Below are 25,661 nucleotides of genomic sequence, written 5' to 3'. Positions count from 1 at the left end.
TTTTTTTTTATCAACCACGCAACGCCATGCCGGCCCATATGAACGATCCTCGAGGAAATGAGCTGTCATCACCATCACACAAACAAGCCTGCCCAGCCAGCCTTCGACTCGACCCCGGACTCGGGGGAGGTACGCTGCTGGGCCACAAAGAAAACCGAACCCCACTCCCCAAACGCATATTTTCCGAACCATTCCCGTCGTTTCCTCCCCCATCTTCGTCACCCGGACGCCGCTGCATGCAATGTGTATGTCGTGTGTGGGTGTGATGTGCTTCCAGAGCCGCTCGAGTCCGTGGCCGACGAATCCAAGTGGTGTCGCGTCCTTGACCTTGTTTTGGAGATACCTTATGCGAGCCATTCCTCCTCGTCTCTCTTGAGGCCTCTCATGACCAAACCATCCTCGTCGTCCGAGTATTCCTCTTCCTCCTCTTCCTCTTCTGCCTGCTCCACCTGTTGATCTCTCTGACGGGCGGCCGGCACGGCCTCCTCCTCGGGCACATCTTCCTCTTCCTCCAACATCCATGTCAAGCCATTGGCCTGTTCCTCAAGGGGAAAGACTTCTTGCGCGTACTCCTCGAGACCCCGCGGACCTTCCCACAGCGCCATGGACTGGGAGAGACAGTTGTCCTCCAGCTCGACGTCGCCAAAGTACGGAGGCTGCTTCTTGGGGTCCTGGTGGCCAAGCGAGAACAGCTTCTCCAGTGCCTCGAGTTGCTGGCGGTACCCATTGGGGATCTTGACCTTCAGGTCGATCGGACCTCGAACGTACTTGACAGGGCGCCCAACGCCTCGGGCGAAGACCTCGCAAGCTTCGCGTGGAGTCAGCATCTCCCACGCCAGCGCAATGCGCTTCGTACGCCACTTGGCCACGCCGTCCTTGAAGATTTGCAGAATGGCAGGGCCGACATCGTGCTCGGCATCGAGCCATGGCAGTTTCACATCCTCGTGGAAAGGGGCTTGCCACCGGAAGGACCCGTCGCGCTGAAGCTCCATGCAGAAGAGCGGGTACGGCAACGACGTAAAGTTGTTGTTGTAGATGCCTGTGTAGACGAACGTCGAAGGCAGATCGATGGAGCGCACATACTCCTCTACCTGGTGCTTGGCAGCCCAGAGGGGCAGCGACGGCCAGTCCGCGTTGTAGGCTGCGTGATCCGGCATGGAGGAGTAGACGTAGTGCTGAACACCAGCCCGTTTGGCGGCATCGGCAAGCGCCTTTCCGATTTCCAGCTCGTCGCCGTAGAAGGTGGTGTTGATGAAGGCCAGCTGGGTGCCACGGAAGAGCTCCTTGATCAGGTCGTGATTTACACCAACACCGGAGATGGGGCCGTTAGTGGTCACGTCCCTGTTGTCCGGGGTGGGCTTGTGTCTCGTGTACAGCTCACCGACGAGAACGGTGGCGTTGGGATTTGAGTTGACCTCTGTTGCCACGACGCCCTCGAGGTTCCGCAGCTGGGCGCGGACATGGTAGCCTACGGCGGTGGCAACCCTGATGAAAGAGGCAGCCTGGCGACCGCTGGCGTTGATGACGGCGATCGTCTTGTTAGGGGTGGGCATCGGGCGCTTGAAAGGGCGGAACGTCAGGGAGTTGTTTCTTGACGAGGCCAAGGGTGACGACTCGGAGTAGGAGGAGCGGGAGTGCTTGTGCGTCCTGGTGGTGCTGTACACGGCCGAGTCACCGTGATAGTGGTGATTTGAGGGATCCTGCTGCTGCTGCTGCTGCTGTTTGGCGGGCCGGATAGGGATCCCAATCCCGTTGAGTTGGGAAGGCATCAGGGTGACCATTTAGAAGTCTCCGACAGGAACTGCTCTTGCGGGGAAGAGCAGGAAGAGTAGAAAACCGACCGAGTTGGGAGAGAGAGTGGCAGCGCAGGAAAGGATTTGATGAGTTCGGGAAAAAGGGTTGCTGCAAGGGCTTGTCGTCAACCCCGCTATTTTGTCCCCCAGAGAAAGCGCTGTAGGAACCTAGGGTGTAAGTGCGGTCTTGGTTGGGCCTGTGGAGAATAACAAGAAGGGCGATGTGCTGCTACTGCTGCTGCTGCTGGGCCGAGCTGGGCTGGGTTGGGTGTGCGCCCCGAAAGCGGCTTCGTCGCAAGAGTCGGGGTTGATGGGAATGTTTTTTTCTTCTTTCTTTTCCTTCTTCCTTTTGTTTCCCGTTTTGAAAGAGAAGTATCGACAATGACAAACCGATACGTAAAAAATGCTACCTCGAACCTATAGCAGGCCGGAGGGCTATCGCAAAATAGGGGAGGACTGAACGGGCCAAGTGCAGGCCTGGTCTCCGGACTGGCCTTTGCGCACGCGAGGACAATGTACTTCGTAGGAGGCGGCGCGTAGACAGAAACAGACTTGAGTAAGGGTGTCGTGCCAGTGAAAAGGACGAGGTGAAGTGAGGTGACGGACGGGGTGAGTTCGCGAGGGGGGGTGAGGAAGTAATAATCGAAATGCGGTTCCTGGGCCGCAATGATTCAAGAACCCTGAGGGGTGTGGTTGAGAGGAGCAAATGGCGAAATAGATAAGTAGCAAACACCGTTATCGAAATGGCAGCTCCTTTTTTTGGTCGATGGCGGGGTTGACCCCAGCAAGCCGCCAGGAAAGCCAAGATCTAAGAGATGGACGCACGCCTTTTCAGGACAAAAGGTCGATCAAAAGATCCGGGGGAATGAACGGACGACAGGCTAGGCTGCGTTCGTCGGCGGAGGCGGTGATGGTGGTAGGGGGTGTGGAAATGCGGGAGAGACAAGAAGAGGACAAGTTAGGATACACTCGCCGATGCTGATAAGGGAAATTCGTCGGAACGAGGATGAGGCAGAAACCCGCAGGTCAGGAGAGAGATATCCCGGGGCCTTGTTGCACACTGTCTCGTCCTTGCCCCGGGTGTTCCTGAGATAAGTGCCCAAGAGTTGGACGTTGGCAGCTGCAGAAGCTGTAGAATGATGGAGGGGGGTGTCTGTAAGTGGACGAGACGGCAAGTCGATGGTGTGCGGATAGATGTGCGTCCCGTAGCGTTGTAGCTGAGGGTTGTGGGAGAGATAACAAGTGTGTGTGTGTGAGCAATAGCGAGTGAGACGTGTGAGTGTATGATAGTGAGGCGTGAGAGTGATGAGTGACAGCGAGAGTGGCAGTGAGAGTGTGCGGTAGAACGTGTGCGTGTGTTTGTGTGTTGACGTCCCCTGCCGGTCTCAGTCAAATGACCAACTGCTATAAGTCGACTTGCCCAGTCGGGACACTTTCGTCAGGGTAATGCGGGTGTGCGTGCTCGCTGGATTTGCTGCCGCCGTCGTCGTCGTCGGGTTGTCCACCGATGGTTTAATCTGCATGCAAATACACCCACCACTCAGGGTGCCGGGGAATCGACCAATCAGAAGAAGCAGTGGTTGACCGTGACCCTGTGTGAAAGGATGAGGTGTTGCTTGAGTGTCGTGCTGTCGCTGGCTGGGACGCCTCGTGGGCTGGTCGTTTGGGGAGACTGAAGCCAGCGAACGAGCAAGGGGGAATTTCGGCGTGGAGATCCGATGGCTGATGGCTGGTTTCGGGGGGAATGATTCTTCACAGCGGTGTATGGAAAGGCAGAGGGTGAAAAGAGGAAGAGCTGCACGGTGTGGTGGGTAGTGGACGGATCAGGTGACGGTGCTTGGGGTCTTGGATGATGCCGTTTCGTCCAAATGGCCTTCTGCTTGTGTCGTCGGGCGGCTCTTTTGCTTGCAGGCAACAAGGGCTCGCATGCAGAGCGAGCGAGAGATATGGGGTCGCCTTATGTGAAGTCGAACCTTATGGAGAAGGTAAGACGATCGGAGCAGAAAGTCCAGGCTGGCTGCCAAGTTGAGAGAGACAGGACGGAAGAGGGGTTGGATGGGAAGTGCAGATGGACCAGGAGAAGGATCCAACGCCTTCTGGTCAAGGGCAGAAGGTGGTGAAGACCGGATGACCTCAATTGATCTCGGTTCTCAGTTGAGGAGCATCAAAGCTTTCGATGCCGGTGCCAGCCAGTCCGTGTGGCGGATGGTTTGACCAACTGGAAACGGACAAGCGAAGCCGTGTCGTTGTGGGCCGTGCAGGCGGCGGTGTCTGCCGATTGATGACGGAGGATGTGTAAGTCAGGTATCCTTGAGGCAGGCGAAACAATCACAACTACAACAGTCGAGTCGAGTCGCGTTTCGACTCAGGATTTGGTGGGCAGGGCCAAAAGCAAGAGGGGAAACAGGGGGAAAAAAATTTGCTCTTTAACTAGGAGGTGACTTGATCCGGTGGACAGGGCATGGGCGATGGCGCGTCAAGACCTTGCGGCTGGCCCTTTTCTGTTAATAATTGAATCTTCGCCGGCGGCCACGAGGGGAGGGGGATGGATGAGCACGTTGCGTTTTCGCTTCGGACCTTGATGCAAGCACAACAACAATGGGGCTCCATCGGGCGGAAACACCAAACACCACACACACATAGTGTACATACTGCACATACGCACAGGCACAGGCACACCAGCCATCATCAACCATTTGGGAAGCCCCGGAGTACACAGCTGGCGTTGGGCGCAGCTGGAGGGAGGGCTGTTGCTGTTGCTGTTGCTGTTGCTGTTGCTTGTTTGGGTTTTTGGGGATGCAGGATGACGGGATGACGGGATGACGGGATGAGATGGTGGTAGCAGAAAAAAGTTCGAACATTCGTTGCTTGTCTTGGTTCTTGTCTTGCAACAACCACTTGACGATGAAGGTGCAGATTTGCATTACCACGGGCAGTAGAGTAATACGCCGGGGACTAACAACACTATTTGACTGCACAGTACGTACATGGGAAGCTTCCTCCAAGTGGGATGGAGGACGGCGACACGGGGGGGCTCGGGTGGAATAATACGCGGCTACCTGGGCCGATGCCGTGTCGAGGAGGAGGCACGTGTACCGTGTTACCTTTCAACTTTTGTCATTCCCCTGCCGGTTTGCTGAGGACGGGTGACCATTAACCGGGGACTTCCTCCGCCAGCGGCTTCCAGCACCGGGGACCGTCTCAGATCGGGTACTTGGTCATAGAATCGGGGCGATGCATCAGCGAGACGGGGACGGCTGGGGCCATTCTGGAGCTCTCCATGGGCCACAGGGACGGGGACCGCCCTGGAAAGCCCCCGATGCATCCTTCCCAGTTTCTTCCCCCATCAACAAGATCACCAAGATTACCAAGTGGTGAGCATGCACTTTTGCCTGCGACCTCAGTACGTGGGAGGGTACTTAGGCCATCACTACGGGACTACCTGCTGGGGCATCCCAGCGCGCCATTTGCTGCCATTTTATTATTGTCCCGAATAGCTACCTACCTACCTTGGTGGGTGTCCGTATGTATCGTATGTTTCTATACAGTCCGTAAGGTCAAAACTAGAACCCAAAGTTGGTTATGTTATGTAAGAGTTTGGCTGCGGTTGGCTCCGAGGGATCACACGATTGCTCTTACCTACTAGGTACTCTGCCACTTCTCCTTTCCCCCCTTCCGCTCTCGCCAGTTTGTCTCCAGTTTTTTTTTTCACTTACTTTTTTTCTCCTTCCTGCGCATTGCGGCTACCTTGCTACCATGAAAAATTTTCCTTATCTTTAGCGCCCTTCGGGCTTTCAACACTGCCGCCGCGCCGCACCTCATGATCACGGACAGCTTATGCTTGTCTTGTGCAGCCATGTCCACATCTGCCCAACTCGGTAACAGTATCCTATCCGGACGAATACTGGTACGCGTCGGCCTTTCGATGCAACGCCCGTTCCATGTCCCTCCCCGCCATTGCTCTGCCTGCCGCTGACTGCGCCTTGTTAGTCACACTGACGGCTCCGGCCTGCCAATGCTGCCATCACATCGTTACCTCAGACCGAGACGCCGCTCATCATCTCGGTGTCTGTGCAATGCTCTTGGTCTCCCTCAGGCATCTCCCAAGGTAACAACCAATCCGCACGAGCTTAAGGCCATTCATTATCTGGCATCATCAGATAAGAGACACCTTGATGAGCGCCCGCATTTCGGCCCAGCTCCCTCCCTACCTTTTGGCTACCTACCTTGTACTTCACACGGGCGGGCCTTCTGGACGACGAGCGCCGCTGCTCACCACGGGGCCCTTGAATTTAAGCAATATCGCGCCGGTCAACCCCCGGCGCAAATCAGGGTCTCCACAAGTTGTCGACCGGCGCAGAGTCGCTCTGATCGGAACCCATGCCGATGTCACAACACTTATCCTCCGAACCCTGTGCAAACTTTTCGTCTCTTTCTTGGCCCACCACCCAGTCGGCAGTACAGTACTGGCTGTAAGTACTTGTAAGTCTGTAGTCTATCAGTTTTGGTCCTCTGAGTTCGGAGCTCCACAACAACACCAAATGTGATGCACGAAAAGAACCTGCGCCGTCGAGTCGTCTACAGTACTGTCCCAGATCCCACCGCCTCGTCTCGTCGAGTAGCTTTCGCACACGTGCAACGACAGGCCACAGACAGAACGGGCCGTTGCCCATGTTCGACGTTCGACGGGGGTTCTTGCGGTACCTACATACCTACCTACATGCTACCTACTTCAAGCATGGGCCTCGTCCCCCCTGGTCCCCAGACGGCTGGGCCCCATCGCTAGCCACCCCGGGCCAGAAGAAAAATCACCAGAATATCGCAATTCTGGGCCACGATGGGCAAATGCTGTGCAGTGCAAAACCAGACGCGCTCTCTCGCTCCGCCACAGCCACTGCAAGTGTCTTTGGCATCGTTCTCTGCAGTCGTCTGCACGCCTGGGATCGGCCTATACGCTGAAGTTTCCGTGCCACAGTCGCGCTCGGTAGTGCTCCAGCGTCTGCCCATGTCCAAACTCCCTAGCACGCAACGCAACCTTCGTGCACCCTCAGCTGCAGGTGCTGCCAGACGCCTGGCTGATTCGTTCCTATCAGCCTCACACGAATGGTGCCATTGGTCGTTAGAACATCGTCGTTGCCAGCCCAACAACACCTGTTGCATGCTGCAACATGTGCTATGACGAACGAGGGCGAGTGCGGGTGGGAGCGATCGAGACCTGCGTCTTGTCTTGGACTCACTTCCGAATATGCTGCATCCTGACGCGCCCCACGACATGCCGGCGGCCAGCATGGGAAGTCAACGGGCACGGCGAAACTCTCAAAGACGCCTGGGCCGAGTCTCAGGATGCAAACGCAACCCAGCGGAGCCATCCCTCAAGACTAACGCCGAGTTCGAGGCGGAACCTGCCTCGGCTGAAAGTCTAGACGTGCAGCAGCTGCGACCGTTGTCTCTTACGTTTAAACTCCCACACCCGCCCGCCCATCAGCAGACCACAGCCGGCCTCTTTCTTCTTCCCTGGGCAATGCCATGTCTGGTGGTGCCTGGCAACAAAAGGACTGGCAGACAAAGATAAGCCGTCAATCAGCCAGACTGACGGGAGGGGAGGCGTCAAGGTGCGTAATCAGATTGACAAAGAACCGAGACGACAACGACATACCGAACGAAGCCTCGACGAGAGATGAGGGACGCGCCAATGGCATTCCAAGAATCGCGCAATGCCAGCCATGCTAGCACCGCATTTTTTCCATTACGTACAAATGGAGCCAAACTAATGTCTAAACAACCGCCATGCCGTCATCCAGCGAGCCCGACTGGTGTTCTGGTCAGCTCATAAGCCAACATCCGCCGCACCCCCCCTCCCCCTCCCTCGAGGAGGATTGGACATCTCCGCGGAAAACCTGCCAGTCTGGAAACCTGCGCCCAAGAAGCTTCGTGTCGCTTGGCGTCCATGTTGAGTTGAGGCAACTCTGTCTTGGTGCAACCAACCTTGGGCGGGTGAGAAGCAGCTCTGGATCAGCGGCATGCTCAGCTCAGGGAAGAAGCATCAACAAGCTAGGCCCCAGCAGCAACAAACAGCATCTGGGCCGCCTGCTGGTCTAATGCAAACGGCCCCCGCTCCCTTGCCGTCGATGTGCGGATTTTGCGGGGAAGTTGGTCCCCCTTGCCTCATAGGGCACCATTGCGCGCCGGCTCCCACGTCGGAACCTCGCATCCTATTCCTCCCACAGCAGCAGGCCGATGGATATGATGCGCGCAAGGGGAACATAGGACCGAAACCACACCATCATCATTTTCTGCTGCTTCTTCCTCTTTCTCTCCCTCTTCAAAGACGACACGGTTGGGCTTTCTCACGCACCTCGCCGCCGGCCACATCCACCGGCCCACCAGTTTTACGTCATGGTATTCACTTTGTCTCGGCTACTACAGAGTTACCTCCTATACGGACGACGGAAAGAAATCCCTCTTTCGACTCGCAAGGTTCGGTTCTCCTGGGCCATGGCCGTTCACCGCACGCCATCGGTCCAGCCATTTCTTTTAATATGAGGTTGTGCCCGAAAGGAGAAGAAAATCCGGGGTCACGATGCTGGATTGATGTCCGACGCCGACCTCGCGTCTATTTTCAAGTCACCTGAGCCGACCTGTTTTAACATCCCTGCCCTGCTGCCAACCGGCCTGCCCTGGTTGACTTTATGTCTGTAGTAAACGAAGATACAGCCTGCAGGCTACCACAGCTGGCTGTCCCCCACGGGGCCCATCGTGGTTGTGGGCACCGATATCGCGTGTTGACTGTTGAGGGCAACAAAACTACACAACCCCCCACTTGGCCATTTTGCTTCGCTCGAGCCCGGAGGTGCTTGAGCCCGCGGAGCCGCAGCCCCAGGCGCCCGTTCCGGAGCCATCCATCTTGGCCGTGGGCCTGACCATATGTAATCTGTGAATTTATGTTTTGCCCATCTCCATATGTAAGCTGCCGAGTCGCCCTGGCAGCGGCACCTGAGCGGACGCGTCTTGACATGCGATCCTTGCATCTCGCTGTAGAATTACGGCATGGTCGGCTGGAGCTCAACCCTGCCGTCCTAGGGTCAAATCCCATGGCCCGGACGCTGGGAAGTCAAAGTCGTCTGGCGCCGATGCTCGGCCAAACCACGACGGGTTCGGGTCGAGGGACTCGAGGCCGATGGGGTCGTTGTTGGGCTGGGCCATGATGTTGTCAAAGTACCGCTGTGTAAAGATTAGCAAAATACATCCTGCCTCGTGTCATAGCAGTGAACGGTAAACGTACCCAGTCCATCTCGTCGCCAACCGCGACCCAGCCACGGTCAAGACCGGTGTCGCCTGATCCTAGATCCGAGGTCATGAAATCGAAGGGCTGGAGGGTATTTGCTGTGCTCGAGGGGTTCGAAATCGAGCCGGCCACATCGTCGACGAGCCGACGGCTGCCAGTCGAGTCCAGGTGGCTTGGTCCGCTGATGGAGAGGCCATTGAAAAGCTGTGTTTCCCGAGAATCAGCAGACCACCGGCCGCCCGAAAGCGAGCTGCTGCCCTCGCTGGGCCCTGACGCCGCCGCCGCCTTCCCACTTTCCTTCGCCTTCGGCGGCGAGTTCGGCGGCGACCCGAGCTTGCCCAGCATCGTCTGTAGAAAGCCCGCCGTTTTCTGCAGTTCGGGCATGCCGCTCGCAACGTTGGTCCAAATGGAGTGCGACCGCTGCAGCAGATGCAGTAGGTGCGCCTTCGTCGGCGGCGGGCTCATCTCGGCCATCCACGCATGCTCGACGCCCCCGTCCCAGAACGGCCCGTGGCCGGCGGCCAGGTAGACGATGGTGGCGGCCAGTAGGAAGTCGTGGACGGCGAGTGAGGAGACGAACCAGCCGTTCTGGCTGAGTATGTTGCCCGGTTGGCAGGCGTGCCAGACAATGTTCTGGAAGTCGAGCAGCGCGACGGCGCCCTCGAGACACTGCCGCCGCGAGTAGTCGTGCTCGCGGCGCGGCAGCGGCTCCAGGAGGAAGCGCCGGTGCAGCACGCACCGCGTCTTGTTGTACAACGCGGCGAGGCTGAAGCGCTGGATGACCAGCGTCGGCGGCGTCGTTATGCACTCCTCGAGGGGCCGGACCATCATGAACCGTGGCACAGCAGCCCACGTCTCGTGGAGTAGGTCGTCGAGCCTCATAACCTCGCTGTACGGCGGCGGCGAGAGCAGGTGCGCCTGCCGCGCGACCTGGCCGAAGACGAGCATCACGGCCGACTTCTGGATCGGGTACGTCATCTCGGTGTAGTCCGTCGGCGGGCGCGGCGGCGGCAGGGCGGCCGTGTCCTCCTCAAAGTCCTCGTCGATGAGGTTCCGCGGTAGCCCGCAGTCGCTGTCGATGCCGCTGAGCATGCTCGGCAGGCCCATGTGGAACGAGACGAGGAGGTCGAGCTGGACGGCCATGTTCCATATGCGGCGGCGCATCTCGCCCTCGAAGGCTGACACGTTGGCGAGCCGGTCCGGGTCGCGGTGCAGGCCCATCTTGAGGAGCAGCCGCAGGCAGACGGATGAGAGGACGTAGCCGTTGGTCTGGGCGGCGCGCGAGACGATGAACTCGGCCTCGACGTAGAGCATGAAAGGCGGGATTGTCGCCATGGACGGCTGCGTGTAGCGGCCCCAGACGAGGCACCAGGCGGCGGCGGAGCGGAAGAGCTTGAAGCGGTCCATGGGCGGCAGCGGGGAATCGGTGGGGAGCTCGTGGGGCGCCATGAAGGTCGAGTAGAAGATGCCTAGCGACATCATCATGAAGAGCTGGGCGAACCAGTGGCTGGGGGTGCCGTGGGGGTCGGCCCAGAATCGGGCGTACTGGACGGCGTGTGAGCATGAGCATGGTCTGTCGCGATGATGATGATGATGATGAAGGCCAGGGAGGGGAACGGTGTATACAACGTACTTGTTTAGTAAAAGTTGGTCTGTGGATGATGTCTGCGGTTGTAGTCAGTACACACTGTAGTAACCAAAAGGGGTAAGTTTCTCGAGGGAGTGAGTGGTCTCGTACGTTGCGAAGGACTCTGTGAGGAAAAGTATCGCATGACAAGGCGGTCGGCAACCCTCCGCTCGGGAATCAGCCGCAGCATATCCTCGCGGTTGCGAGGTGCGTTCGTCGAGAAGAGCAGCAGGTCCGGCGATTCGAGCTCGTCGGACGGCTCGGAGCTCTCGTCCTCAACGAATTCGGGCTCCTCAAAGTAGCTCTTCATGTCTTCGATCTAGTTTGTACGTCAGCCCATGTCTCCTGCCGCTTTCACACAATGCAGTGTCGGATAAGACACGCAATTGCGAATCGACGATGGGTGGAGGTGGAGGAGGGCGGACGACTTACATCCTCAAGAACAGCCATGAAATGCGTCGCACCGACGTACGTGCTCGCCCTCTCTCCTTGCACGAACTGGCCCCCAGGCTGGGCGACGCCGACGTCAGCAATCCCGACGGAGGAGTCCTGCGGTTCTGCGGCGGCGACGGCGCCTTCGTCCATCATCGTCCGCACCATGCCCTCAAGCCGCTTGAGCCGCGCCGCCATGCCCTTGACCGGCTTCGCCTTTTCGGGCTTGGGCGCGTAGACGCAACCCTCCGGTCGGGACTTCTTCAGGCACTGGCCGCACGGCTCGGAGCGGTCGCATTTCAGCTTGGAGGCGCGACAAGGCCCGCAAGAGAGGAGGATGCGGGAGCGCTTTGCCGCGGCGGCGGTCGAGGGCCCGGAGGTGGGGGCGGATGGGTCAGAACTGCCGGAGCCTCCCGTGCTGGGACCGGCCGGGCCATCGTTGGGACTCGGGTTCATATTGGACCGGAATGGAGCACGCAGAATTACTGTAGATCCCTGCGCCCGTACCTGCGTATAGGTGCCGGGTGTGAGTCGGTGTTGTGAAGTGCGGGGCGGGCGAGGAAATTACGCCGCCGTGATGCCGATACTGGATGCGGAGGTCCGAACGCTTTGTGACATTGATCTCGGAGCCCGGATTCAGTGAAGGGGGGGTCACGGGAAGAAACACGGGGTTTCGGGTATCTCAAAAGGGGGCGGCGAGGTCTCAGATGAGCAAGTGTGGTACAAACCACGTGTGTCAATTCTCTTTTGATTCCGGAGTACTCTAAACCAGGCAACCGCGCTGACGGAGCCTTCCGCTCGTCAGCCTCGGGGATAAGATTTCTTAGGCCCGAATATCTAACATTTCCCTCCTAAGTGTTATAACCACGATACCAGGTAGCCGGGGCCGAAAAACATCACGACCCAGCTTGATTCCTCTCTTGTTGCGGATTGGCTAATGGCCAATAGCCCAGATGGTGCTCTTGTGTCCTCTTCGTAGTGTTGGTTCTCTAGCCTTCCCGTGAAACTGGGAGGAGCATCGCGTGGAAGAGCTTCTTCTCTAACCCATCATCTCACCGCTGCACATTCACCCCTCCACCATTATCAAGCGATGTTGTTCGTGTTCGTCTGCATTCGATGGTTCCATTTATACCGGGGCGTCGGGAAGTCTCTCGATAACGTACTTTCCGCGGGCACACTTCATGATGGGAACACCTGGAATCCGACGAAGGCGGGAAACAAGGCCGGCGTCGTTGGTCGCGACAATGTAGACTCGATCTTTCGATACTTTCGATACCTAAGGCACAAGAGTTAGTATGTGTGTGTCTTTTTGATAACACGGATGTAGCCTACAATGCAGTCATCGGCGTATACACCCTTGTGAGTGCACTTGTGACGTTCCCATCTTTCGTCCTTGGCTATTCTCAGCGGGAGGCGGAACTTGGGCCCCAATTTCTCCAACTCAGCCTTTAGAGCTTCTGTCAGTAAAGAAAATCGTATTTAATCTGAACCGCGGAGAGCTCACCATGACGCAGTCGGTAACGATGGGTTGGCATGTTGCTACGAGACTTTATTAGCTGCGGAGCCAACGACAACGTCTTCTAGGCCTTACCATAGAGACAGTCCATCATGGTCTCGAGAGGTTCCAGTTTCATTTGAATAGTCCTACTCCAGAATGAAGTGTCCACGATGACACTGTACGGAGGGACGAGGGCGCTATTGGCCTGGAAGAAGAAAGATGATGGCATTTGAGGAACTTCACGAATCCTCTCGTTTCCGTCGGGACCGGCGCGCTCACGCTTGGCCTTTTCGACAGCCTCTTCGGCCTTCTTCAAGTTCTCCTTGCGTCGGACATCGTTCTTGCCAATAACTCGCTTGACCTGGCGGAGGGATAAGTTAGCAATTGCGCTTCCCAAACGTGAAGTTGTCGCGAACAGGAGGGAAAAAAAAAGGCCCTTATCGATAAGGACAATTTTCAACGACAAGGCGAAGACGGCGCGGGAAAGGAAAAGAGACGACGTACTTCGGCAAACTTTCTGGTCTTTTTCTGGACACCCATTGTTTGCTACTTTTGTGACTTGGGGCAGATGTCGCAGGAGGCGTGTTTTGTCGGGTGACGAAGTGCTGGGTGTTGACGAGGCTTGGTAAGGCTATCGCCGCATGGAAGATGGAGAGACCACCACCACATGTGGCGGGGTGGGGCGCAGGCAATGGGGAAAAAGTTTTCGGTGTGTGCTCAAGCAACGCTTCGGTGTGTCTCGGTATGATCAAAAAGAAATCAGGGTGTGGAGGGTCTGTGCTTTCGATAATGAAAAAGGGTTGGCCGGGGACAATGACACTCTCAGGGATCCTCGACAAATAACAGGGGCCTCTTGGACGGTTGGTCCTTGGGTGAGCCTTAGCGTTGCAATCTCCTCTTCCAGGAAAAAGCAACCGATCGATCGCGCGGAGATGGCGCCTTGCATCAGGAATTTCCGTGCGTTTGCCCTGCGAATGCACAAGAGGGCGACTTGTGATCTGAGGGCTGTCCGATGTCAGTAACTAATAAGCTACCTGCCGCCAGTCGGCAGCACGCTGGCAAACGGCACAGGATATCCGTACTGGCGAATGCAAGGGATCTGTGGGGAGAATGGGGCATCATTCACATTCTTGACTTTTGAGAGAGAAGGCTCAGTGGCTCATGAGCTCTGTGGCCCATTTTAATCGACGAGCTTTGAAGATCACTTGCCGTTTGGTGGACATCTGCCAGGGACGCATACCCCAGATGAGGGCTCGTGTTGGTGATGGGTACGGCCTGCAGCCACTGTAACACTCGTGTTGAGAGCTGTCGATTAGCGTGATCAACGCTCGTCTGCTGCCCGACAATACGAGCATCGTGGAGGGCGACATTTGCACAGCTCCGGTTGCGCTGATTTGTTGAAGTCCGCACTGTACACTTAGCCTGAGATGGCACCTCCTGCAGGACCGAAACCCACTGTGTCTGCATCGTTCTGCATAAAAATAAACAAACATACCAGGCACAGCAGCACGTCAGAACCCCCGCTGGTGCAGCCAAATGCGCCACGCCACACAGAAGGAAGACCGCCCAGTCCCGCCAATACGAATAGGGCCCTCGGGCTCTCAGCACACGCACTCTCGTTCCCTCTCTCTTTCTCTCTGCGCGGCGCTGGTTCCTCTCCAACAGGGGACGACCCTTCCTCCCTTTTCCCCCAGGCCCGTTCCCTGTTGGTAACCCGGGCCCACCTCTATGACTTCCCTTTCCCTTCCCCATCACGCACACCTCATCCCTCCCTTTCCAACTCTCTCCATCCCTCTCCCTTCCAGCCAACCCTCGGAAGCTGCCCACCCAGCCAGACGATCAGCCGGCATCAGCAATGTTCTAGCCAGCGGGCCCCGTCTTACTCCTCAAGATCTCACACTGTTAACTCTGCATTTTGGCGTTTTGCAATCCCACGATACCTTCGTTCGACCCCTTCATAGTTACACCGCGCAGCATCCATCCATCCCAAATTGAACGAAGCAACCCACGCCATTCGCCAAACACGACGAACACGACAGCCTCTTTCTCTTGCCCGCAGGCCCCGACGACGCAACCACGCTTGGCGTTCCTCCATCGATCTCTCGCAACTGCCATAGCGACCGTTCTCAAGATATAACACCTTGTCGTCTTCATTCTGAGGCATTCCATCCCATCGTAAACGCCGACCCCCTCGGACATAACTGGGCTTGACGACCAAGAGATCATGGTCCCTTCACACAACTCGCTGAAGCGCACGCTTCTCCTGTCCACTTTCGCCGCCCTCTCCCTTTTCTCCGCCACGGGTCTCGCGCAGGACAATACCAATGGAGGAGATGCTCAAACGAGTGCTCGGCAGTCGTCGCAGGCGGCCTCCACGAACGCGGCCTCTACAAACCAGCAAGAGTCCAGCACTACGGCCGAGCCTACCCGCACAACTCAGCCGACCGCCGTCATTACAAACACTGGTGCCGTTGCAACCACGGAGGAGAGCATCAGCGCTCCTAGGATCACCGGCGGCTCCCAGACAGACGGCGAAATCCTTACTGGCCTCCCGTCCCTCACTAACGCACCACTCGTGACAACCTACCCACCGCCAACCGTCCCTCCCACCAACAATGCCCCATACATGCACCGGTCCACCGCCCCTCAGGGAACCGTCTTCATTGCTGTCGGCGCCATCCTCGGCGCTTTTGGCCTCGGCATCCTCATCTGGCGCGGCATCGTCGCCTGCCTGTTGCACCGCTCCGTCGCCCGGGCTGCCAACGCTCAGCATGCTGTCAATGACAAGGCGAGCTTCCCCGCCCCTCCGGCACAGTTCTACAAGTACACCGATCGCGAGTCTACTCCTTCTCTGGTCCCCAATGGCGGACGCGGCGTGCGTAGGACGCAGCGCGGACCTATTCCCTCTGCGACCCCGAGCCAGTCGAACCTGTTCTTCTCACCAACTGCAGCAGGCGGTGGTAGCAACAACAACTCGACCAACAACCGCGACTCACGCTTCCTGCCTTCTGGTTTCTACGCCGCTGCTACATCGTCTCCCGGCCCCGCTCACGGTCACTCAATAAGCTTGACGAACCTCCGCCCAGACTCCCGAGGCCAGTATGGAAGCCGCAATACGTTGAGGGAGTCTACGCCTCCTGATTCGCCTTCGTTTGGCGCGAGGCGTGACTTTAGCACTAGCTCCGTCAACCTGTCCGCGGCGCCTGGAAACGGCCAAAGAGCACCGAGCGCCTACCTCGAGGACCTCTTGGACGAAAACCCTCACGCCTTCCCGCCAAACACGATGCGTCCTGGTTCACGCAACGCTAACAACTCCCCTGGCGGCCGGTTCTAGAGGATGTTTCCTCTTTGGTTTCTCTCCGCATACCACCTGCATCGTAACAGTTTTCCTAACGTCATGAAGAAAAAATGGCGAAACGTCACGGCTTGGGGAATTTCTTTTTGAATGACACATTCACGGCGTCAGGGGAGTATGATTACATTGCATCGCTGGTTTGGAATACTTTGTTTTAATTTCCTTGTCCAACGCGCAAGGCCGGCCACCTGTTGCAGCACCGGGCCTCAGCAATTTTGAGATCGAATACCGTCTCGTCACACGAAAAGAAAGCCGGCAACTCCGCGGAGGCTTGCCGCTCGAGGGCAGTGTCCTCGTCGTATTTCCTTCTCCTGTATCACACAGGCACGCGACGGAGCATTTTAGACTGGGAGGCGCGGGTGGCGATGGTTTGCCATTGGCATTTCTTTCTTTGCTTCTCTATCGCTCGCTGGTACATATTCTTCAATGAGCAAGATTAATTCCACATTCGTTTCCCATGATGTGAAACCGCAAGAGCCTAGATGTTCCTCGGGCGACAGGTCCTCTCTGGAACCGTCAATTCCGGCCCAGCATGCCCAGAATGTGTCGTCATGGCAACTCATGTTTCCAAACGACCAAACCTAATGTACGTCCTGTGAGAGAAGTGTCGCGTAGAGTTCCGGTATCCTCACTGCCATCTGACTTTTTGGGTTACCATCTCAATCAATTAAAGTTTGGGGTGCAGCGTGGCAGTACCAGTCTAGAACCCCAAAGACCGAGCGGACCGAGAGGGAAGGTGGCCATCCACGTCCTTAGCACTGGGATCTGAGGAGCTCCTGTTTTTTGGGTTTTTGGTTTGTTTGCCCAGGCCCTGCTCCTTATTCGGACGTCCTGCCCTGGCCTCACTCATCTGGCGATACGGAACCCCGTTCTCCCCCCTCCCCCCATCCTCCTCCTCCCCCTCCTAGCCGTCGGGACAGACACATGACATATGCCTCGTCTTACCCGTGTAACGAAAGGATCCGACGAGAAGAAAAAAAAGAAGAAAATAAGGACACACACAGGCCCGAATTTTGGGCCTCGCTTGTCCGACGAGCCTTCACTTTACACCGCATATCGCGTACGCCCGCCTGTCCCATCCATCATCCCCCCCTTGCCGTCGCACCTCTCTCGCCCGTCAACGACAACCGCAACCCGCCGGATCTTGTGGTACGTCGGGGACCTCCTGTCGGTCTGCACTGCAGCCCCCCTCCAAAGGTCCGCAGTAGACGGACAAACAAGGCAGCACCACCACCTGAGAGTTGCGCTTCTTCTCGCCTAGATGAACGTCTTGTCTTGTCCTGTCTTGCACGTCTTCCTCGGCACCATGTCCATGGCCGAGACATCGTGGGGCTTTGGGGGACCACAATGTGGCGCCGGCCGTACGATGTGAGGCAAAACTTTACGTCGTGGTTCATCAATAGCTAAGCGAAGCCTCGTGTCTCTCTCTCTCTCTCTGTTTTCTTATTCTTTCCTGGATCTAATATGCCTTCACTAACCAAGAACCTGGGAGCTAGATGCTTGAGGTTGTGAGCTACGGAATATGGTTACGCTGGCTTCCAAACCGCCGGTGTTCGGCAATTACATTCTCATATTTGCCCTCCCCGGCTCCTCCCCTTCCTTTCTGACGGTCGGATTTCCAACTTCTTTCAGCACCTCCCTTCACGGCTGCATCGTCTCACAAGCCGCTCTGACTGGACTGGCCTACTTGAACCTCCAACGCCGTGCCCTCACTCGCCATTCGGACGTCCTCGAGCCTGATGCCGCTGCGGTCACACATGCTCCTGAAGATCCCTCCCTCCTGCTGCCACAGCGCAAGGGGCGTATCCAGCTCGGCAATCTGGCCGGCGTCCATGACGCAGATGCGGTCGTATCCGATGATGGTGCGAAGCCGGTGGGCGATACACAGCAGCGTCCTGCCCCTGAAGCTCGTGGCGATGGTGTTCTGGATCTTGTCGTCTGTCTCCATGTCAACGGAAGACGTGGCTTCGTCACAGACGATGATGCGGCTGCCACGAACGAGGGCACGTGCCAGAGCCATGAGTTGTCGCTGTCCAAGAGAGAAGTTGAGACCGTCCTCCTCAACGATAGAGTCAAGGTGGATGACGGAAGACTCTTTCGACCTGGGATCTTCCAGGTTGGCATCCACTGGGACGAGATCAGCCTGACGCAAGGCAGACCACAGCTCTAAGTCTGTGTGCTCGCCGAAAGGGTCAAGGTTGGACCGCACAGTGCCCTTGAAGAGCGTAGGATCCTGGGGAATAATCGCCAGGCGAGACCGCAGGTCGTGCAGGCCGATTGTCGAAATGTCGACACCATCGATGGTGATGTGACCTCCGGACAGCTCGACGAGGCGGAAGAGGGTAGACATAATGGATGATTTGCCTGCGCCTGTCCGTCCAACGATGCCGATACGTTCGCCGCCTCGTACGTGCATCGAAAGACCTGAAAGGACGAGCGGCAGGTTGGCACGGTACCGCATCTCGACGTTTTCAAAGACGATCTCGCCTTTTTCCGGCCATGAAGGTCGGACTTCAATGGTGTGAAGAGGCGCCTCCTCCTCGAGCTGGGTGCCGTAGTACTGAATTCTCTCGACAGCGTTCATGCCGTTCTCGACCTCGGCAAGCTGGCGCACGGTGAATTGGATCATCTGCACAATACCGAGGATGTAACTGAGAACCAGACCTCCAATGCTGGGCGGCACACTGAATCGCGACGTCACCACGAGGATGCCAACAGTGAAGACCAGAAGGTTGCCTATCAGGTCGAGGCGAGTCGAAAGCCAGCGCTGGTTCGAGAACGTGAGGTAGTACGCCGCGTTCATTTCATCAATGGCTTTCCTCAGATCGCCGATGAAATGTGCCTTCAGTCCGTACGCTCGGATGCTGGCCACACCGCTCAACCCTTCACCAAACTTGGCGAACACAGTCGATCTGAGAACCGACTCGAACCGCTTGACCTCGCGTGCCGATGCGCGATAATAGGAAGACGCCAAGATGAAGAAAACAAACAAGGGCCCGAGTGCGATGGCGAAGTAGTGGAAGAATGCGATGATGAGAGCAAAGACGGACAGAATCATGGCCAACGTGAAGAAGTACATCCTCATGGCGTCTGTCAGATTGTTATCCATCACGTCGACGTCTCTCGAGAACCGGTTTGTGATTCGGCCGAGGGGAGTCGTGTCGAAGAAAGACATTGGCGCGCGGAGAACTCTGGTTACCGCCTGCCGAAGCATGACCTTGCTGGACTTGGTGCCCAGGATGGACAGCAGCAGCGAGAAGACGAACATGAGAACCGCCTGCAGAGCACCGAGACCGGCATAAATGCCGATGTACTGCCCGTCAGACAACGGATAGCGCCTGCTTGTCCAGTACGAAAGCCAGAGACTGGTCATGATGTTTGCGCCCTGGGAGAGAAGCAGAAGAAAGATCAAGAAGGGCGCATTGAGCATGGATCCGGAAGCTCGGATGTAGTCTCCATACACCCTCCAGGGAACGCTTGCAACGGCGCGCTCCTCCTGTTGCATGAGAGCCGCGCCCTTCTTGTTCTTCTTCTTGTCGCCTTGAGGGGTCTTTGTCAGGTTGACCGGGGCGGTCTCGTCCTTCTCTTCCTCTTGTGAAGTCGTTTCCAACAGCTGCTGGAAGCCGCGATGGTCCCTCATCAGGTTGTCAAAGGTATCGACAGCTTGGATCTTGCCTCCTTCCATCCAGATGACTCTGTCGCATCGGTTGAGTACCCAAAGCTGGTGAGTTGCAAGTATTCGGCATTTGCCTTTCAGCAGGCCGAGGATGGCGTTATCGAAAATGTGACGTCCGACGTGGGCGTCAACAGCACTCAGCGGATCATCCATGAGCACGATATCGGAGTCGAAGTAGATGGCTCTGGCTATATTCAAGCGCTGCTTTTGACCACCAGAGATGGTAATGCCGCGTTCGCCAATCTCGGTCAGGTCGCCGTTTGGTAGCATTGCAAGATCAGGTCGAAGGGCACAGCTTACTCCAGGTTAGCACAGACGGATCATTGTTGTGGCAGACACGAGTGTGTTACTTACGCATTGATGACCTCTTGATACCATGCCTTATCCATATCCTTACCAAAGAGGATATTGTCGCGGACAGTGGCATTCTGAATCCAGGCATATTGCGGACAAAACGCCCGAGAAGCACCAAGGACAACTTCGCCCGATGTTTTTCTCATGTCACCTGCTAGGGCAGCCAGCAAAGAAGTCTTACCGCTGCCGACTGTGCCAATGACGGCCACGAGCTCATCTCTTTTGATCTCAAAGTTGAGATCTTGAAGCTTGAAGGGCTCTCGCTCCTCCTCAACCAGCGTACTAGCCCCATCGCCGGTGCTGTCCCCAGACGAAGTCAGCGGCTCTTCAGACTTGGTAGCTGGCTTTGGTGCCACCGTAGGTTGAGTGGTGCCCTTCTTGCCACCCTTACCGGTGCCAGCCGCACTCTTTTCGGATTCCTGTGTTGTCGTCCGCTCCCAGGTGAAGCTGGCATTCGTCATTTCCAAAGCATTCTCTCCATCGAGCTTGATAACCACATCCTCCTCCTGCTCCTCAGCTAACAGGAAGTCTTGAATACGCTTGAGAGACGACCAGGCATCGACAACTTGGCCAAGAACCAGTGGGAGCAGGTTGAGTGGGATTCGAAGACCATTGAACAAGGCCAGGGACGAGAATACCAGGGCGGGGTTCAATGCGTTATTCGTCTTCGCGTACGTAACGAAAGACAGCATGGATGCGAAAATGGGCAGTGATAGACTGACGGCGTTGATGGCGTTTCGGATCGCCAACAGGATCTGAATGGCGTGGATTTCGCGCCTTCGAATTCCCTTGAGACGTTCAAGAAACGCGCTCTCCCATCCAAAGTACTTGACGAAGCGGACTGACTGCAAAATCTCCTGGGTCAAGCCCACCCGCTGATCGGTGACCTTGTTGATGGCTTTCCTCCGCTTGAACAAGCTTCTGATAGCCCTCGTCAGCAACGGGATTCCTGCTACCAAGAGAGCGAAACCGGCAAGAGCACTATAGCTCAGGTTGATCACCAACACGACAAGCGTGATGATGCAGGATATGGGCGCAGTCCACGTCAAATGAAACAAAGCGGATGCTTGATCGATGCGATACGTGTCGACGCTCATGAGGTTGACAATGCGACCGTTGCCCCAGCCGGTTCCGTCGCCCGAGATGCCTGGGCCTTTGGTAGCCTCGCCTTTCTTTCCTTTCTCCTTATTGTCTTTTTTCTTTCCCTTCTCATCCACTAGTGGATTGCCGACCGGCTCCTTGATGCCGCCGGCTTTGGCACGACCGGACAGAGACATGGCTTTTTCGAAGATGACACTGATGAGGACGGCTCTCGACTGGCCTCCAATCATCATGCCGCGATAGATGAAATGGTTCGTACCCAGACTCTGGAAGATTTGCATGAAGGTGACACCGAGGACCAGACCGATTCCCCTGCCAATGGCGGGAGGCGCCGAGCCCTGCTGAGAGGCATCCCACGCGTCGTTTGCGAACTGAATGAGGTATCGCAGGGTAAAGGGGGACATGACCTGGAAGACGGTAGACATAAGCTGGAGCATGCCGCCGAGCCAAAACTCGAAGAGATAAGTCTCGTGTAACGCCCATAACAACGGATACTTGTCTCCTCTATCAACGCGTTTCTTGAAGGCAGCCTTCAATTTATCTGTCATGACATCTGCAGCTCTGTCCGGATTGACCGTCCAGATATCAGTTGGTTCCAGTTGTCGCTTGTATCCAGCCTACAACTGCCGGGTCAGTACGCTGGGTTGAAGGCTTGGCTCAGTCTGGCATGGCTCGAGACCTCACATGGAAGTACTGGATCGGGTAGTCACACTTACACTCATCAGGGGGGCCATCCATTGAAAGGTGAGCAGGCTGAAGAACCCGGCCCTGTGCTCCCGGGAGACAATCCTTTCTTCGGGAACGGGTGGGATGCCGCCCCATTTCAAGGGGTTTGGCGTCTTGTACCATGGCTTGCTCTGTGGTTGTCGACGGGTTGCAGCCGTGGTGGCGACGCTGGTGTCGGTAGCATGGCTTTTGGTTGACCTCAACTCAGGTCTAACCCTCTTCTCGTCAGAGTCGGAACCCCTATCGTTCCCATCCGCCTTGTCGATATCAATGGCAAATGTAGTGTCTTCCGGGTCCCTGGGCGTGATGGGTTCAACCGCAGCGGCCAGTGGGTCAGATGCCGTGATGTTGGTTTTCTCGCCCTTGTCTGCCATTCTCTGGCAGAAGGCTCATATGGTTATTGTTTGACTGGTAGTCCGTTCGTGCTAGAGAGTAAGGCCTTGTCTGGAGGGCAGCGAGTGGGACAAAGAGGCGAGCCCACTGTTGCTGCATGCGCGTCGAGGAACTGATATGTATAGCTATCAAGTGAGACGAGGTACGCTACGTTTTTTTTGGTTGTTTTTTTTGAGTGACCGGGGATGTATGTTTAAGTCCGTCACTGAAGGGAAGAATAGCTAGGCGCGGAGCGACCAGAAAGGCAGGCCTCAAAACCGCTTACCAAGGCTTATGGGCATCCGCCTCAAGTGGCGACGACTTCCGAGGGGACCAAGGGAAGATACAGGGGAAGGGAAAGAGAAACACCTGTGGATGTGAACAGTGAGGTGAGGAGCCAAGAGATGAAGATGAAGGGGAGCAGAAATGACGGAAAAGTCAGAGATATGGTCGGTCGGCTACCGTGTCAGTCAGTACGTGTAATGACGAGCATTGCCGACATATGGATGTGGGCAAAATGGGACCGGCAGCAGCAGATGGACATGCAGATAGGGTGCCTGGGTCCATGGAGACAGGCAGACGGGATTGGATTATTCGCCGCCGCCCCAACTCGCCGGACGAGATCCCACCAGACAGTGGAGGGTGAGCCATTGTGGCCGACTCTGACTACCTAGGCGGTATGAATGCCTCGCACGACTAACTAAGGATGACGGCCCCTGCAACTTGAGGGCTAAGGGCCGAAAGAGCGAGCTGCACTCCAGTTACGACAAGACCGCATCGGCCATGGTGGGAGAGGAGAGAGGGAAGAGAGCGAAAGAGACAGGGAAAAAGAAAGCGATGGCACAGGCCGAAATGGGATAATACGTATGGATACCGAGGGATGGGGGAGAAAACAGGGATACGACCGTACGACTAGTACGAGGCAAGAAGGTGCCACGCCCAGCCAGCGCAATGGTCGACGTAAGACTGCAAGCGCACATCCTACTTTTGGTTCCTAAGCGGCCGCTTTTTAGCCGAAGGCATTGTCCTCTCTACATAGTGCCTTGGTGGCCTGCCCAAAAGGTCCCTAGGTATGAATACCTACCTACCTACCTACCTACCTAGGTAGGTAGGACGTATCTAAGTACTTAGGTGGTAGTGCTTCGTAGCAGAGGCAGAAGGCCCTCCCTCTCTGGCCGCTTCCAAGCGTTGAGCTTAGCCAGCAGAAAGTCTTGTAACTGGATTGCAACATCCCCTGCTTCGACCCAAACAAGCACCCCACTACGACGGTTGCATTTCCCGACCAAGTCTGGGTCCAAGACTCTAGGAGTATTACACATCACTTACGGTACCGGCACCAGTTGCAACCAGTCCTGACAGTCCCAGCATCCGCAAGTGGCAATGGACTCACCTGAAGTAGCTGAAGCCACGCCTCGAAACTTTCCCCCATGGTTCGACGACCATCCAACTCGTCTCAACAGTCTGCGATAACAGAGCTCGCCGTTGTCGAATACACTGTACGAAGACACTACACGTCAGCGCCTCTTGATCAGATGAACCCCCTGCCTTCGCTCCATCCGAACCTGGGTTTGCGACGAGTGGGCAGACAACGCACGACTCAAGACAGGTCAGCAAGCAAGAACACATGCAGATGACTCCTGGAAATATGTGGCACGTTCCACACAAACAGAATGATTCCGCTGTTGTCTCTTCCCACCGAAGGCGACTGAACTGATGGATTATTCGATGTTCGCTAGGCCCACTGAGGTTAGATGTCCCCCGGACATTGTAGAGTACAAACGAACCTTTCAAGAAAGCCTGGTGTTGATAGCGGCCCAAGCTGGCCTGGAATGCCAGCGTCGGGGTCGGCAGAGGCCCGCCGGCCGCCTGCATCCAGCGCCCATCCCTGTAGCCAACCACCCCCGTGTAACGATCGTTGGTGCACATCCGCTGCAGTCAGTGGGATGGGTCCATGATTCATTAAAACGAATCCTCGGAACGGGCAAGAGGGTGGGAAAAAAATTTAAATTTGCAAAAAGGACTCCGCCGGTGCAAGCCAGCTTCTTCTGACTATGTCCCACATCATTGAGACATAACAGAAGCAAGGTCAAGGTCCTTCCTGGGCCGACGTTCTAGACGGCCTGCGAATAAGCTACTCTTGGCAACGACTGGCGGAGCCAGCCGTCCTTGTTGGAAATCGCCTAAGAGAAAGAAAAGAGCAGCAAAACGAGCTCCACACCACTTTGCATTCGCCCCATTTCTCCCCGTCATCTTGGCACATAATCACTTTGCTGTACGGTCGGTCCATGGCCGAAGCGGTCCCGACAGTGCAAAGATAAAGACGGATTTAGTCGGCAAGGACTTAAGCTCCCAGGACGAACCATGCCATCTTTGTCCGACCTCTCCCAACGCCTAGCATTTACCAAGCCCCAGGGCGGCAAGCCCAGAGATAAACCACTACAAACGAGGATACGCGCAATCGGCCAATTCCTGGCTGCTGGATTGCTCGTTGATCGTAGACTTGGGTAAATCATATGTGACTGAAGTCGACCCGGAAGTCTCTTCACCAAACCTGGGTGGAACTTTCGGTTCCTGATCGTTAAAGCCCCTCTGCTCTGAGAAGGTTCAAACGCAAGAGGGTCGACACATTGTCAAAAGAACATCGGACGGGGAAGTAAGCACCCTCCGGTTGCCCCTTCTGGCCAACAACATACCTACCTCCACCCCCTCGGAGCCGGCCCCGACATGCCACCCGAACCGAAGTCCCAGCCCGACAAAGCAATACCAGGGGAGGGATAGACGGTTGTATGCAGATCGTTTGCAGTGTGGCTGTGTCACACAACCGCAGGATGGCACGAGAACACCGGCTGGTTGACTTGGACGCAACCTCGAGAGTGTCGAGCTTCCAGTCGAGTGTTGTCATTGACTCGTCCCAATCCGATCATCTTAATCCTGCTGTTGTCGGCCTCGGCCGAGGTGCTTACCAACATCCTGTATTGGACCATGCGCGCTGGCAGTTGCCCGCGCATCATCAGGCACGCGAGAGCCACGTAGAAAAGACATCAGGTATAGCAAGTCCACTCTTCAGATATCAATATACCCTAAGGTACCTATCAGGGTCGTGATGCTACCTGGAGGTAAGGTTGTTCACTAGGATGATTATGGGCTTGGAAGCCTCCACGATGATGCGTTTCTAAAGAAATCTCATGATGTGTTCAGTGTTGGGCACAACTTTATACATTTTTTGTATTTCTTTTCCCGTGGGTTCTTTCACATAGTGTATCTGCGCGATCTTGAGAGGGACCGCATTGGCAACGTACCCTAGTAGATCAAGTCCGGGTAACCCGAGGGGCTAGATGAGGCTACGAATATGTATCAAGCTGCCTCATCCGGGTCGACATCTCGCTCGAGCCTTACACCGCCGGGTCGGTATACGGGATACTTTCTGGTGATATGGAAGTTG

The 25,661-nt window shown here is 56.3% G+C and overlaps 8 protein-coding genes across 8 annotated transcripts; 4 read left to right on the top strand and 4 right to left on the bottom strand.

Moving 5' to 3' along the window:
• Nucleotides 1–336: 336 nt before the first annotated feature.
• CDEST_04685 (Putative NmrA-like domain, NAD(P)-binding domain superfamily) lies at nt 337–4,647 on the bottom strand. The gene has a single exon (XM_062920844.1). The coding sequence runs from the start codon at nt 1,779–1,781 to the stop codon at nt 345–347; it is 1,437 nt and encodes a 478-aa protein (XP_062776895.1). The 5' UTR covers nt 1,782–4,647; the 3' UTR covers nt 337–344.
• Nucleotides 4,648–7,316: 2,669 nt separating this feature from the next.
• CDEST_04684 (uncharacterized protein) lies at nt 7,317–8,827 on the top strand. Its single transcript, XM_062920843.1, has one exon. The coding sequence runs from the start codon at nt 7,814–7,816 to the stop codon at nt 8,423–8,425; it is 612 nt and encodes a 203-aa protein (XP_062776894.1). The 5' UTR covers nt 7,317–7,813; the 3' UTR covers nt 8,426–8,827.
• Nucleotides 8,828–8,855: 28 nt separating this feature from the next.
• Nucleotides 8,856–11,593, bottom strand: CDEST_04683 (uncharacterized protein; the record flags this gene model as incomplete). Its single annotated transcript, XM_062920842.1, has 5 exons — nt 8,856–9,014; nt 9,076–10,623; nt 10,712–10,743; nt 10,817–11,024; nt 11,138–11,593. The coding sequence occupies 5 exons, from the start codon at nt 11,591–11,593 to the stop codon at nt 8,856–8,858; spliced, it is 2,403 nt and encodes an 800-aa protein (XP_062776893.1).
• Nucleotides 11,594–11,871: 278 nt separating this feature from the next.
• On the bottom strand, nt 11,872–13,256 carry CDEST_04682 (Putative rRNA-processing protein Fcf1/Utp23). The gene is made up of 5 exons (XM_062920841.1): nt 13,140–13,256; nt 12,729–12,996; nt 12,642–12,676; nt 12,470–12,583; nt 11,872–12,413 (listed from the first exon to the last, which is right to left on the bottom strand). The coding sequence occupies exons 1-5, from the start codon at nt 13,173–13,175 to the stop codon at nt 12,264–12,266; spliced, it is 603 nt and encodes a 200-aa protein (XP_062776892.1). The 5' UTR covers nt 13,176–13,256; the 3' UTR covers nt 11,872–12,263.
• Nucleotides 13,257–14,289: 1,033 nt separating this feature from the next.
• On the top strand, nt 14,290–16,447 carry CDEST_04681 (uncharacterized protein). Its single transcript, XM_062920840.1, has one exon. It carries the CDS (start codon nt 14,860–14,862, stop codon nt 15,967–15,969), a length of 1,110 nt encoding a protein of 369 aa, XP_062776891.1. The 5' UTR covers nt 14,290–14,859; the 3' UTR covers nt 15,970–16,447.
• A 467-nt stretch (nt 16,448–16,914) lies between these two features.
• On the top strand, nt 16,915–17,398 carry CDEST_04680 (uncharacterized protein; the record flags this gene model as incomplete). The annotated part of the gene is made up of 1 exon (XM_062920839.1): nt 16,915–17,398. The coding sequence occupies one exon, from the start codon at nt 16,915–16,917 to the stop codon at nt 17,395–17,397; it is 483 nt and encodes a 160-aa protein (XP_062776890.1). The 3' UTR covers nt 17,398.
• Nucleotide 17,399: 1 nt separating this feature from the next.
• On the bottom strand, nt 17,400–22,625 carry CDEST_04679 (Putative AAA+ ATPase domain, ABC transporter type 1, transmembrane domain-containing protein). The gene is made up of 3 exons (XM_062920838.1): nt 21,838–22,625; nt 20,021–21,738; nt 17,400–19,961 (listed from the first exon to the last, which is right to left on the bottom strand). Exons 1-3 carry the CDS (start codon nt 22,219–22,221, stop codon nt 17,648–17,650), a joined length of 4,416 nt encoding a protein of 1,471 aa, XP_062776889.1. The 5' UTR covers nt 22,222–22,625; the 3' UTR covers nt 17,400–17,647.
• Nucleotides 22,626–24,258: 1,633 nt separating this feature from the next.
• CDEST_04678 (uncharacterized protein) lies at nt 24,259–25,331 on the top strand. Its single transcript, XM_062920837.1, has one exon. It carries the CDS (start codon nt 25,006–25,008, stop codon nt 25,321–25,323), a length of 318 nt encoding a protein of 105 aa, XP_062776888.1. The 5' UTR covers nt 24,259–25,005; the 3' UTR covers nt 25,324–25,331.
• The last annotated feature ends 330 nt before the right edge of the window (nt 25,332–25,661 follow it).

Source organism: Colletotrichum destructivum, chromosome 3 (assembly GCF_034447905.1).
Source record: "Colletotrichum destructivum chromosome 3, complete sequence".
In the NCBI taxonomy this organism is placed as follows: Eukaryota; Fungi; Ascomycota; class Sordariomycetes; order Glomerellales; family Glomerellaceae; genus Colletotrichum; species Colletotrichum destructivum.
This window is presented reverse-complemented; position numbering and strand designations above follow the sequence as displayed.